Source organism: Mobula birostris, chromosome 5, assembly GCF_030028105.1.
Source record: "Mobula birostris isolate sMobBir1 chromosome 5, sMobBir1.hap1, whole genome shotgun sequence".
In the NCBI taxonomy this organism is placed as follows: domain Eukaryota; kingdom Metazoa; phylum Chordata; class Chondrichthyes; order Myliobatiformes; family Myliobatidae; genus Mobula; species Mobula birostris.
Genome location: NC_092374.1, coordinates 185,336,174 through 185,350,633, shown reverse-complemented (window position 1 = coordinate 185,350,633; position 14,460 = coordinate 185,336,174). Strand labels below are relative to the sequence as shown.

Sequence of the window (14,460 nt, the reverse complement as noted above, 5' to 3'; positions counted from 1 at the left end):
ACTTGAAACTGCTCACCCTCAGCAAGCTGTTTACTGTCTACCTGTGCTGCACACTACATGCACTCTGAATTGTGTTTCATTAATGTATTTGTGGTAATATTTTGTGTTCTGCACTGTCAGTGATGTGTGTTTTGTGGGTGCACCGTGGTCTGGAGGAATATTTGTTTTGTTTGGTTGTATTATGTACAGTCAGATGACAATAAACTTGAATGTGAACGTGTCCTATTTAACTGAAGATAACTTTATCTCTTGTATAGTCAGTTCACTCTACAATAAATGTGACATTCAGTTACCTTCTCTAATTACTTGCTGAAGCTGAAATTGAGACAGTTGCTAATGATACCCAGTGATCCCAGCTCCCTCTGCGTCTGCAGCCTCTCCGCATTTCAATAATACACTCCTTCATTTTCCCTGACAAAATGAACAATTCCACATTCTGCCACCTTACAACTCCATTTGTCAATGATTTGCCCATTCTCATCACTTTGGACCCTCTATATGTCCTTATCACAATTTACTCTCCTCCTTCTGCTGGTGTCAAATTTAACCACCATATCATCGGTACCTTCATCTCCCACAGCAAGAACATTACAGAAAATTATGAAAATCTCTGTTCCCTGAACCAAACACAGCGGCATCCACTTTTACATCCTGACAATCAGAAAAGACCCATTTATGCTGACTGTCTTCTTCCTGTTTTACATTCTCCACAATAACCTTTGATATGACACAGTAAATGCTCACTGGAAATCTAAACACAGCAGATCCACCTTTACCCACAGCACGTTATCACTGTAAAAAAAAGGCCAGTAAATGGATTAAACATGCTATCCCTCTCACAAAACCATGGTGATCTTTACTGATTCAGGGATGTTGGTTTTAGGTGCCCTGTTATTATGCCTAATGATTAAAATCTCTTCTGTGCTCTCAGAACCTGCTAAATCTTTATACCTCACATTCCCTGACCCATTCCCGCTCAGTGGCACAATAGTATCAGCGGCGGACTCCGGAGCGAAGGTTCCCGAGTTCGAATCAAAGTCGGGTTAAGCGTCGAGCTAGCAACTCGGCCTTGTAAAAACAGGAATAGCTTGCTACGGAAACACCGTCATGATGGTGCCCCGATAACTCCACTGCTGAGTTAAGGGCTATTCTTCTTCTTCTTTCCCTGACACCTGCACACCTGGAGTATTGTGTGCAGTTTTGGTCCCCTAATCTGAGGAAAGACATCCTTGCCATAGAGAGAGTACAAAGAAGGTTCACCAGATTGATTCCTGGGATGACAGGACTTTCATAGGATGAAAGACTGGTTCGACTAGGCTTATATTCGTTAGAATTTAGAAGATTGAGGGGAGATTTTATTGAAACGTATAAAATCTTAAAGGGATTGGACAGGCTAGATGTAGGAAGATTGTTCCCAATGTTGGGGAAGTCCAGAATGAGGGGTCACAGTTTAAGGATAAAGGGGAAGCCTTTTAGGACCGAGATGAGGAAAAACTTCTTCACACAGAGAGTGGTGAATCCGTGGAATTCTCTGCCACAGGAAACAGTTGAGGTCAGTTCATTGGCTATATTTAAGAGGGAGCACGATATGGCCCTTGTGGCGAAAGGGATCAGGGGGTATGGAGGGAAGGCTGGTACAGGGTTCTGAGTTGGATGATCAGCCATGATCATACTGAATGGCGGTGCAGGCTCGAAGGGCCGAATGGACTACTCCTGCACCTATTTTCTATGTTTCTATGTTTCTGACCCAGTTCTACAACAGTTTGGTCCAGATACATTTGAAATTTCTTCACTTCTCCAACTCTCTCCTCCTGTGAATTCCTGATCTTCATCGCTCCACCATGGGTGTGTGTGCTTTGATTTACTACAAAGATCAAACTCTGAGTTTCCCAGTCTGAAACTCTGCGTTTGTGCTCCTTCTTTCAAACCTGACTCAATGTTCAGTCCAGGGTCACCTGCATCATTATTGTTCCCTGCGACTTGCTGACATATTATTTTGCAATTTGCCTCTGAAGCTTCACAGTACTTTTCATTATATTAATGCCAGGAGCTGGAGATTTTGCTACTGTTCTTGAACTATAATCTGTGTTGAAAGTTTATTTCTGAAGTGGACTTGGCCAGGAAGTTCCTGAATGAGGACATGAGGAAGGAATAACAATATTTTGATGTTTTATAAGCTGGAAAGGAATTTGGGGGTAAAAGCCACAGAGCTGAAAGCTGCTGTCGAATGAAAATGTTGTTGTAAGTATCCAAGAGAGACACAAGGGAGACAGTCCTACTCCTTCCCAACCTTGCCACTATCAGGATCAGTGGGAAACTTTCCCTCGGTCCTCAGCCCCAAACTGATTTTGTGTTACATTGAAGTTCAACACAATGTGAAACACAAATGGATTGAGTCAGCTCCTCTCAGGGTCCCTTCTATTAAAGACCCTCCGGAGTCAGTTCAGAGACAATTCCCAAATATCTCCAGGCATTCTCTGTCACTGCAAAACATCAGCTCATAACTGGAATGAACAGGACAACTTCACCCAAATGTACAGGACTGGAAGAGTTGGGACAGGGTGTTGATAATTCAGACGAGAATTAATTTGATATCTTTTTCTTTCTGAAAATATGTCACATTTCATTTGCTTGCAAATTTATATGCAAGTGTGTATTAAACAATGACACATACCTTCCAGTAACTCCCTGATCTCGGTCACATCCAGAAGTACACTGATATAAAATGAAACAAGCTGCAATCCTATGATCATCACACCAATCACTACAAAGTCCAGCGCTGAAATGCCTGCAATTAAAAATAAATCAAATAAGCAAACATGTAACAAAGCTCGAGAGAAATGTCAATGAAAACCTTCAGTGGTTGCAACAACCAATCTCTTACAGTGATCTCCCAGTGAAGGGAACATGCCAATTCCCACCCAGTGTGCCAACCTGTGACCCAGACCTGCACCAGCAGACCCTGTATAGATTAACAAGACACTGAACTGCAATGCCAGGCAAGTATGGATCATTCATGGTGCCCACTCTATTTTCCACATGGGTCTCCAGCTCAGTCTATACATGTCACCTGCTGCCACTTTCTGCACTGGCTGCTCCTTCTGGTTCCAATGGCCAGACCTTAAGGAGTTCATTAAGGTCCATAGTTTCTTCCTTCGAACATCCACAACAGTTGAAGATGGAGAACCCCATAAATTTCATATAAAGTTGCTGAAATTTCCATTCGAATTTTGACCAGTTTCCGTAGAATCTGCTGCTCATAACTGGAGCTTGATGCCAATTCTTCACTGGTGGAAATTCCTCACTGACTGCATTCAACGTGATTGCAACCTCATTTCCCTCATTTCATGATTTGGTCAACAGTCCATCAGAGAGGAAAAAGCTGTACATGGCATTCATCGAACACTCAGACGTGTCAGACACTGTCACCAGCTCCATCACTCCAGATGTTTGTGTTGGAACATCAGATGGTGAACAGAGGAAGGAAACAGGAGTGTTTCTGACAGCTGCTTTCACTCTGCATATCTATTCACTGATGTACATAGACTGAACAATTCAGACAAATTCTGTGAATGGGAGCTACAGTGAAAATTTACTTTAACTCTGCCCACCATCTTGGTGAATCTTTTCTGCACTCTTTCTCATCTAATCACATTCTGACAGGATGCATCACTGTCTGGTATGGGGCGGGGGCAGGGGAGGGGGAGCGGCTACTGCCCAGGACCGAAAGAAGCTGCAGAGGGTTGTAAGTTTAGTCGGCTCCATCCTAGGTACCAGCCTACAAAGTACTCAGGACATCTTCAAGGAGCAGTGTCTCCGAAAGGCAGTGTCCATTATGAAGGACCTCCAGCATCCAGGCCATGCCCTTTTCTCACTGTTACCATCAGGTAGGAGGTACAGAAGCCTGAAGGCACACACTCAGCGATTCAAGAACAGCTTCTTCCCCTCTGCCATCTGATTCCTAAATGGACATTGAGCCCTTGAACATAGTTTATACTTTATTGTCGCCAAACGATTGGTACTAGAGCGTACAATCATCACAGCGATATTTGATTCTGCACTTCACACTCCCTGGATTACAAATATTAAATACTAAAGGTATTAAAAATTAGTTAAAATTAGTAAATATTAAAATTTTAAATTATTAATCATAAATAGAAAATAGAAAAATGGGATGTAAGATAGTGTAAAAAAACCAAGAGGCAGGTCTGGATATTTGGAGGGTACGGCCCAGATCCGGGTCAGGATCCGTTCAGCAGTCTTATCACAGTTGGAAAGAAGCTGTTCCCAAATCTGGCCATATGAGTCTTCAAGCTCCTGAACCTTCTCCCAGAGGGAAGAGGTATGAGAAGTCTGTTGGCTGGGTGGGTCATGTCCTCGATTATCCTGGCAGCACTGCTCTGACAGTGTGCGGTGTAAAGTGAGTCCACGGATGGAAGATTAGTTTGTCTGATGTGCTGCGCCGTGTTCATGATCTTATAAGTTATTTCTGTTTTTTGCACAGTTTTGAATCTATTCAATGTACATATACTGTAACTGATTTACTTAGTTATTTATTATTATTATTTTTTTCTTCTATATTAAGTATTGCATTGTGCTGCTGCTGCTAAGTTAACAAATTTCACGACACATGCCGGTGCTAATAAACCTGATTCTGATTCTAAAGTGTGTCTACAAGATCGGAACATAATACTCCAGGTGTGGCCTGACTAAAGATTGTACAGTTGTAACATAACGTCCCAACCTTGTACTCAATGCCCTACTGATGAAGGCAAGCACACCGTTCACCTTCTTTACAATCCTGTCGGTCTGTGTCACCACTTCCAGGGAATTATGTACTTGTCCCAAGTTCATTACCATCTGCCATTCCTATGCCCACTGACACAGATGATCTTGCTCTTGTTGTATACTTAGATAACTTCCTTCACTGTCCACTATCACACCAATTTTGCTGTTGTCCACAGATATAGTGATCATGTCACCTACATTTTTGTCCAAGTCATTAATGTAAATGACAAACAACAGGGGGCTGAGCACCAATCGCTACAGTACACTATTTGTAATCCATTGCCACCTCTGTCTCTGACAATCAAGCTAAATTTGCTTTTGTGATGCTGGTTGGGACAATTATTTCTTGGACACTGGTGAGAACTTTGCTGCTCTTCAGGAAATAGCGCCAGGCGATCCGTTACATTCTCCCAGGGAACATAAATGGTTCCTTAGTTTAATGTCTCATCCAAAGTTAGAGGTGTACTGGAGTGTTAAATTATGGGAGATTACACAGACTAGGACTGCATTCCCTGCAGTTTACTCAGGTGTAATTGGAGTTTTCAAGATATTAATGGTAGATGGAAGTTATTTCCACACGTTGGGACTGAGAAACGTTACCACAAAAATTCCCTTACAAAGCACCGTTTTGATTCAGTGTTTTACTTTTTCCAGAGTGGAAATGCCCTCCACAGAAATTCAATAGTGTGCTGTGCACAGTGGTCATCCTCACACCCTAGTGGGGTTTCCACATCCACAACACTGGTGATGTCATTCCCTGTGCAACATCCTCCTGTCGGGAAACCGCAGTGTCATTAGACTGGAACTTGGAGATGCTCCTGACTACCTGCCATGGTCTCCTCTCAGTGAGTAAATGTAGCCTCAGTAACACCGTCTGAAGTCCCCATCACTTGTTTAAATGGCCAAGACCAGACTTCTGAAAATGCAACACTTCCCTCACAATGGTTTGGGGGATGTGGGTCCTGTAGTTACTCCCCTCAGCCTGTCCTGAGAGGGTGATATTGAGCATCCCACTGAAATCTCTCATGATGGGAACTGGGTAGAAACTCCAAGAAACTAACCGAGAGACAATAAACTACTGGTCTCTGTGTGCTGACACTGTGATATCATTTAAACCTCAATCAAATCCAGCTCTTCAGCAGCCCCTTAGGATTAGGGTTGACCTGTTTCCACCTCAATACCATTATTATTAAAATATCATTATTTAGCTACATCATTCCAGAATAATAATTACTTTGTTCTCCTTAACAAGAAACTACATTAAACAATTCTGAATTAAATAATTGTGAATCATAAGAGTATTGGGCACGTACCTTCAACCAGAAACCAATAAATTAATGTAAAGTATGTGGCGGTAAAAGTCAAAGTATTACAGATCCAAAGGCTTAGAAAATAAAATGGATATCCCAGACGTCCTGTGGAGAAATGAAAAAAAAACAAGTAAGAAAGCTGGTAGCAATCTAAGCAGACTGATTGTGACACTGGAGGTCATTCTGGACATCAATCAATGCTAACTCCCCAGGGATTGATCACAATCCCACCGTTGACCCACTTTAACTGTTACTCTCTCACCCCAGTTGTTACCAATGGCAAACACTCCAAATGTAAAAGACATAACAGTAAATGTCCTTGGTGAGAACTGTTCTAAACCATCAGATCCAGCTGCACCTGATTCAGCATCATCAGTCTTCGCCCCATCACTAAATTATTTGTTCAAAGGTTAACCTGAAGTGCAAGAATAATCCCTGATTTGCTCTTGTCTCTGTAATTTGGCTCCAACAACATGTTAGATGCCCATCGATCGGTGTGACTGAGACTGTCCACCTGTCTCTGTGGTTCTCTCCCATCCCTTTGCCCACTGGATCAATGTTGCCAAATGTTCCTGTTGCCCTGGTGTTGAAATTGCATCTCCCTCTCACTGGATTCTATCCCATCTCAGTTCTAATTTCAGTTTATCTAAAAAGCCACCATGTGTCTGTGTCAGGCTTCGCGTCGGTGGACTCACTTTCATCAACTTCAGTTCTGGATGTTATCTGCTTAGTTTTATTGTTTGCATTTTTTCTACACATCGGGTGTTTGACAGTCTTCTTTTCTCATGGGTTCTATTGTGTTTCTTTGTTTTCTGGCTGTCTGTAAGGAGATGGATCTCAATGTTGTATATAGTATACATACTTTGATAATAAATGTACTTTGAACTTTGATATACCATCCACGTTCTAATCTTGCCCCTTCTTGTTCAATTGATCCTCTTCACTGCCAACTTCTCTTCCAGGGCAAATATTAACTGACATTGTTAATGGTTTCTTCTCCTCAGATATTGATCATCTTACATTGAAATCTCCCATCGTCACCTTTCTGCATTTAAATAAAAGCAAAATCCTGCAGCTCAGCCATGGCAACGTCACTGTCTGGTCATTCAAATCCATCCGGTTGCCTGGTGACTGGAGCTGAACACAATGTCTTGAATGTGTCCAAAACAATACAGTGACTGGAAAACCCCACATGTTGAGAATCTGAAATACACTTAGTGGCCACTTAATTAGGTACACCTGTACACCTGCTCGTTAATGTGAATATCTAATCAGCCAATCATGTGGCAGTAACTCAATGCATAATAGCATTCAAACATTGTCATGAGGTTCAATTGTTGTTCAGACCAAACCCTAGAATGGGGCAGAAATGTGATCCAAGTGACTTTGACTGTAGAATGATTGTTGGTGCCAGATGTGGTGGTTTGAGTATCTCAGAAACTGCTGATCTACTGAGATTGTCATGTACAACAGTCTCTAGGATTTATAGAGAATGGCCTAAAAAGAAAAAAAAAAACAAAATCCAGTGAGTGACAGTTTGGTGGGCAAAAACTTTGAAAGGTCAGAGGACAATGGCCAGGCTGTATCAAGTTGACAGGAAGGTGACAGTAATTCAAATAACCACGTGTTACAACAGTGGTGTGCAGCAGAACATCTTTGACAGACAACATATCGAACCTTGAAGTGGATGGGCTACAGCAGCAGAAGACCATGAACACACACTCAGTGGCCACTTTATTAGGTACAGGAGGCAGCTGATAAAGTGGTCACTGAGTGTATCATAGAAAATGCTGGAGGTACTCAGCAGTACAAACAACATTTGTGCAGAGATCTGATGTTTCCAGTCACAGAGAAGAGTGAGAGAAATCCTGAGAAATCAAAGAGAAAAATGTAATATTTATGTGACTCGCACACCGGTATAGATTGAACAATCAACGTTTATTCACCAGACTTCCATTTTTTTGTAAACCCTTTTCCACGTCCTGACGTCATACGCACTCTGAAGCTACGAATACTCACACAATACATTACATCCCCCTTCTCAAGATTTTTTTTTACAACACTGTGAATTACCAAAACAATGCCTCTAGGTATGCCCTTCCTACAGTGCAACAACCACGACATAAACTAAAAAAATCTTACCTTCTTGTACTGTATTTGGCATTGTATTTTACAATACTAACAGCAGTGTATTTTCTTTTACTAACATAGACTAATAAACCTTTTATTTCACCCCTTGGAACTTATGACATGTGTGACTTTGCCTCAAACTGTATGTCTACTCTCTGCATCTAGCTGGAAGTTTGACTTGTCTCCCAGACCGTGTGCGATACAACTGTGACTGTGCTTGACCTTCATCCGTGTCAGTCTCTCGAATGACCTCTGTGTTTTTGGGGTCTGCGTCATTCTTGGTGTCGTTTGTTTCCATGTCTGTATCTGTGGAAATGTCCCGTGCATCTGTACGTGGAAACTCATTCTCGCCTGTCTTCAGCAGATGCTTCCTGTTCCTCCCGTAGACTCTTCCATCCGGCGTGCAAACTATGAAGGATTTTGGTTGTTGATGTCTGTTCACAACCACAGCTGGTTGCCAAGTGTCCCCTCTCTGTATTCTGACATTTTCATCTGTATGTAGATCTGGCAACTGTATTGTATGTCTGTCATAGTAGCTCTTTTGCATTATTTGCTTGTACTTTTGCTTGTCATGTAGTTGAGCATTACCTTCAGGAGTCAGTAGAGTTGTAGATGTTGGCAGTTTGGACTTCAGACGACGTCCCATCAACAACTGCGCAGGAGAGAACCCCACACCCTCAATCGGTGTGTTACGGTATTCAAACAGAGCAATGTAAGGGTCACCGTTGCTGCTATGTGCCTTCTTGAGCATGTTCTTGACAGTTTGTACAGTTCTCTCTGCTTGTCCATTAGACTAAGCGTGCCCTGGACTGGAAGTAACATGTTGAAATTCACAGCATTCTGAGAACCCTCTGAACTCACCACTGGCATATTGTGGACCATTGTCACTAACGACGATATCGGGAATCCCATGTCTTGCAAAGGTCGACCTCATTGCAGTAATGACCCCTCAACTGGATGTGTCACTTAACTTGGTGATCTCCAAATATTTTGAATAGTAGTCCACACAAAGCGGATATTCTGTACCATTGTAGCGAAAGAGATCTGTGCCAATCTTCTCCCATGGTCTTCCTGGTAGTGGGTGGGGAAGCAGAGGCTCTCTTGGATTGCTGTTTTTGATTTCATTACAGACAGCACACTGAGACACAATGTCCTCTATCTGAGTTGACATACCTGGCCAATAGAGAATGTCTCTTGCTCTTTCTTTACATTTCACTATCCCCAGGTGTGACTCATGAATTCTGTTGAGCATTTCCTGTCTCATTTGGTTTGGTACGATGAGTTTTGCCATTTTGAACATTAGTCCTGATGCATAGCTGATTTCCTCTTTAAATGTCCAGTATTTCTGCATTTCCTTTGGAACATTTTTTCTTTCTGTTGGCCATCCATTCATTGTAAGGTCTCTTAGCATTTAGCATTTAGCAGGATCATCTGCAGTCACTTTCCTGAACATGTTCAACTTCTCCTCAGAGATGGGTAGCTGAGGTGTAACCCAGTTGACCTCCAGCTCTCTTCCTAGCAACTCTTCCTTTTGCTCTTTGAAGTAAGCACGACTCAAAGCATCAGCGATGTGCAGTTCTTTTCCTGGCTTATGGGTGACTGTGAGAGTGTACCTCTGTATCTTGAGAAGCATGCTTTGCAGTCTCATAGGAGCTTAGTGGAGTGGCTTCTTGAAGATGCTCTCAAGTGGTTTGTGATCACTCTCAACCTGGATTTCTTTGCCATATACATATTGGTGGAACTTCTCACACCCATAAACTATGGCGAGTAATTCCTTCTCGATTTGAGCATATCGGCGTTGGCAGTCCGTAAGTGCTCGTGATCCATACACCACAGGCCTCCCATCCTGCAGTATAACAGCTCCTATTCCTTCCGAACTGGCATCCACAGACATCGTCACTGGTTTATTGACATCATAGAACTTGAGTACTGGTGCAATGGTAACCAACTGCTTCAATGTGTCAAAGCTTTTCTTTTGTTTGTCTTCCCAATGCCATTCAGTGTTGCTCTCTAGTAGCTTTCGGAGTGGAGCGCTGACCTCTGATGAGTTGGGAATGAATTTGGCAAGATACTGTATCATGCCCATGAACCTCAATTCTTGTCTGCTTGTCTTTGGGTGGTGGTAGCTGTACCACAGCTCTGACCTTTTCATCATCTAGTTTTAGCCCATCAGCACTGAGCACATGACCTATGTATTTGATCTCTGTAGTTCTGATCTTACATTTACTTTTGTTCAGTTTTAGGCTGTACTCACGTGCTCTCTCCAGGAGCTTCCTCTGTCTCTGATCATGTTCCTCAATTGTGTCACCCCATATCAGCAAATCATCAATGATGTTGACCACCCCATCTAGGCCTTCAATCATTTGTGCCACGGATCTCTGGAATACCTCTGCTGCAGAAGAAATCCCAAAGGGTAGACGCAGGAACCGGTGTCGGATAAACGGTAAGTTTTTTCTCGGTTCGCAGTAATCTTGAAACTTTTTTTTCAACACTTCAATTTTTTCTTGCTCATCATCTTGGAAGACAAACGTGTTGCAAACTTTTATTGCCTCTTCTCCCGCCACATGCAGAAACGTAGCACATTGCACTTTCTCCGTCTTTTCAGCTAGGCCGCTAGCCGTGCAAAACAGCTCAGACTCCTGGATCCATATTTTTCAGTTTTCAGCAAGATTACCTTGTAGGCTTAAACTTGACGGTGCCTGAAACTGTGACATCTTTTACGTGTCTTCTCTTCCTTTTTATTTTCCGCGTTTTCTTCTGACACCATGTAATATTTATGTGACTCGCACACCGGTATAGATCGAACAACCAACGTTTATTCACCAGACCTCCATTTTTTATCCAACCCTTTTTCACGTCCTGACGTCATACGCACTCTGAAGCTACGAATACTCACACAATACATTACAAAAAAGAAAAATGACAGTGTACAATACACTGCAATTGCTGGAAATCTGGAATAAAAAAAGAATTCTAGCTTTCCATTTCTGCATCTGTGGAGAGTGGAAAACAGAATTATAGTTACAGACTCTGATCTTGTATCAGAAGTGGTCAGTTCTCATATAAACTGGAATGGCTGATTATCTGAAATTGATGAATTCATTATTGCATCTCTTGGGACTCAGTGTGGAATAAGGGATGCTGCTCCTCAATGGGCTTTGCTGGAACTGGAGAAGAGATTAAAGACGGGAAATCAGAGAGAACACTGAAGTGATGGGCAACTGGAAGCTTACTGTTACCCTCGGTGTTCTGCAAAGTGTCCAACAACCTGTAATGGTTTCTCCAATGTGCAGGAAACTGCTGTGAGGGCATAGAATTGGGAGTACAAGTCATTCACTGCTTTACACTGAGGGGTTATACATGTGCCAGGAATGGGGAAAAGGAAGAGGTAATAAAGCAGGTGTTGCATCTTCTTTGACTCTGGGAGACAGAGGTGTCCCATGTGGAAAACAGCATTGGAAAGAGAGGTTCTTTCAAAATATACTTTGACAGACACCCAAGAGGAATTGCCACCGAGTCTGAAAGAAAGAGCCACATGTACTGTACACTCACCAGCAGGTCTGAGAGACAACTGCTCAAACCCTCTGACACTAGATGGGGAGTAGATCTCCCTTCACAACTTTGCCGTATACGTGAAAGAGGTCCCTGTTTCCAAAGGCACAGCCACCATCAGGATGAAAGGGCATCTTTCCCTCAGTCCCACCTCTGAACAGACTTGGTGATACAGTGAGATGAGACAACACAATGCAGCAAACACGGGTGAATGAAGACAGCTCCTCTCATGGCCACTTCTCCCAAATATCTTCTGCAGTTTGGTCAGAGGTGACTCTAGGACTGTTTCAGGTATTCCGTGTCACTGCAAAGCACCTCAAAACTGGGAAAAATGGGCAATTGCATCCTACAGGTCACTGGGACAGAGGGGAAGTGGGGGGCGGGTTGGTGGTGAATTGATTTCCCACATTTTCCCTTGTTTATATTAAAGTTCATTCAGGTTTACTGGGTGGTGTCTGAAAGTTCATGCAAGAGCAAATTAATCAATGACAGATACCTCCGAGCGTTTTCCACCTCCACTGGTCTGGTAACATGGCTAAATGAAGAGATGGTGCAGAAATCACCTGTCCTGCAATCAATGTGGCAATCAGTATAATGTCCTTGAGGGAAAACCCTGAAATTAAAATTAAATTCAAATCATTAGACGTCTCACGGGCAGTGGATGACAAATGATGCAACAACCATAACATTCCATAATTTCCTGTTGAGAAGGGAGTGTTCCAACCCCGGACTAATCTCACCAATCTGTGACCCAGGCTGACAGCGACTGACTCTACTATGTGAATCATTAATCACTATGCACCGTTATACCTGTCAAGAATAGATTATTCAGATTCATTTATTTATCAGATGTAGATCACAACATACAATGAAATGTAATGTTTGCATTAACAACCAGCACAACCTGAGGATGTGCTGAGGGCAAGGCAGACTGCAAGCGTCACCACACACTCTGGTGCTACTTTCCAGCTGATGTTAGGGGCTACTGCACAAATGCACATGTGGGCAGTTTGTTCTAACTGATCGGTAAAGTGCATTATCTGCCAATTGATCCCTTCCCAAGAGTAGGAAGAATGAGAAGAGCATACAAACTCAAGGAACCAATTCTAAAAGGGTTATGAGATTTGTAGAAAGGATTAAGAAAGTAGTTTGACAAAGATAGAATCTTTGGCTTCATGGATAGAGGCATAAAGAGGAAGAAAGGCACAGTGAAAGTTTCTAAAACCAGTCATGAGTGGGAATGAAGGTGATTGGTAGAAGAACTAAAAGTATATTGGGGTTTAGAATTCATCGTCAGGAATAGTGAAGGGATATTCAACTGTAATTTCATAAGAGGGATGGAAAATTAGCTGAAAGAAAGAATTTACAGAGCTGTGGGGAGAGAACAGAACAATAGGATTCAGTTGTTTGCTCAGTGATCGAACCAATCCATTCTTAAAGGGACAAATTGCTTTCTTCTCTTTGATAACTATTCTGGGATTCTGTGAACCCAATTAATTCAGCTTTTGCCTCCCTCTGTTGCAGCACTGATTTGCATCGGCTGCATTCAACAGCAAACCAATATGGAGTACATTTTAACTGCAAAATGTCATTCATAAATGAAGCTCACCTCGCAACATTAAGGTGTAGTTTGTCTGGATGGAGCTGACAGGATTGGCTGTGATGCAGGCGTACACTCCACAGTCTTCAGATGAAGCGCTTGGGATAACAAGTGTTCTGTTTTCATCTGTTAGTTGGTGATGCTCGGAAATTTTCCTTCCATTCTTTTGCCACTGAAACACACTCGAATCCCCAAAGACATCACAGGTGAGCTCGACCGTGGAACCCAGTGATTCAACGTTGGTCAATATGGAACCTTCTGACAGCTCATCTAAAGGAGAGAATATGAAACCATGATATTCCTATCTTGATGTAGAATGCAATCTTACCACGTGACACTGCACCAGATATGTACAAAGGTACAAAAGCACAGTCGGTTCAACACATCAAATATATGCACAACAATGGAAATAAAAGCCATTTAAACCTCGACCCTGCTCTGCCATTGCACAAGATCACAGCGAACCTGATGGTAGATATTCCCATCTCCCACGATAACAGTTCACCTCTCTGTTTATCCAGGATCCATCGACTTCTGCCTCAAAAATATTCAAAGATTCCAAATGATCTTCTTCAAAGCTGTGGAAGCAAAAACTCAAAACTGTTTCATCTCTGCTTTAGATGTTCATTTGCTGGTTCACAGACGTGCCAGTCAGAGCAGGAATAGGACGATGGTACAGATGAATGAGTGGCTCAGGAAGTGGTGCAGGGGGCAGGGTTTCAGATTTCTGGATCATTGGGATCTCTTCTGGGGAAGGTATGACCTGTACAAAGAGGACAATTTGCACCTGAAGCTGAGAGGGACCAATATCCTTGCAGTCAAGTTTGCTCGAACTGTTGGGGAGGATTCAATCTCGGTGGGCAGTTGGTATACAACTAGATAATGTGCAGTGAAACTGTCAGGAAAGACAGGCAGATGATGGGGCAAAATTATAGTCAGTGGGATGAGATGAAGTGTACCATGGGTGAAAAATTAAAAAAGGTGATGAATACAGGACTAATGATGATATATTTGAATACACGCAATATACAGAATAAGGCAGATAATCTTGTCGTGCAGTTCGAGATTGTTAGGTATGGG

General features: G+C 42.5%; 1 protein-coding gene across 1 annotated transcript in view; it reads right to left on the bottom strand.

The window, feature by feature from the left end:
• The window catches only part of LOC140198124 (uncharacterized), a 144,422-nt gene that overhangs the window by 104,913 nt on the left and 25,049 nt on the right, over positions 1-14,460 (bottom strand). Inside the window, exons 3-6 of the mRNA XM_072259067.1 lie at positions 13,390-13,650; positions 12,277-12,393; positions 6,102-6,203; positions 2,675-2,788 (exon numbers count right to left, since the gene is read on the bottom strand). Of these exons, the coding sequence (XP_072115168.1) occupies positions 2,675-2,788; positions 6,102-6,203; positions 12,277-12,393; positions 13,390-13,650 (594 nt within the window). The remainder of the gene's footprint in view (positions 1-2,674; positions 2,789-6,101; positions 6,204-12,276; positions 12,394-13,389; positions 13,651-14,460) is intronic.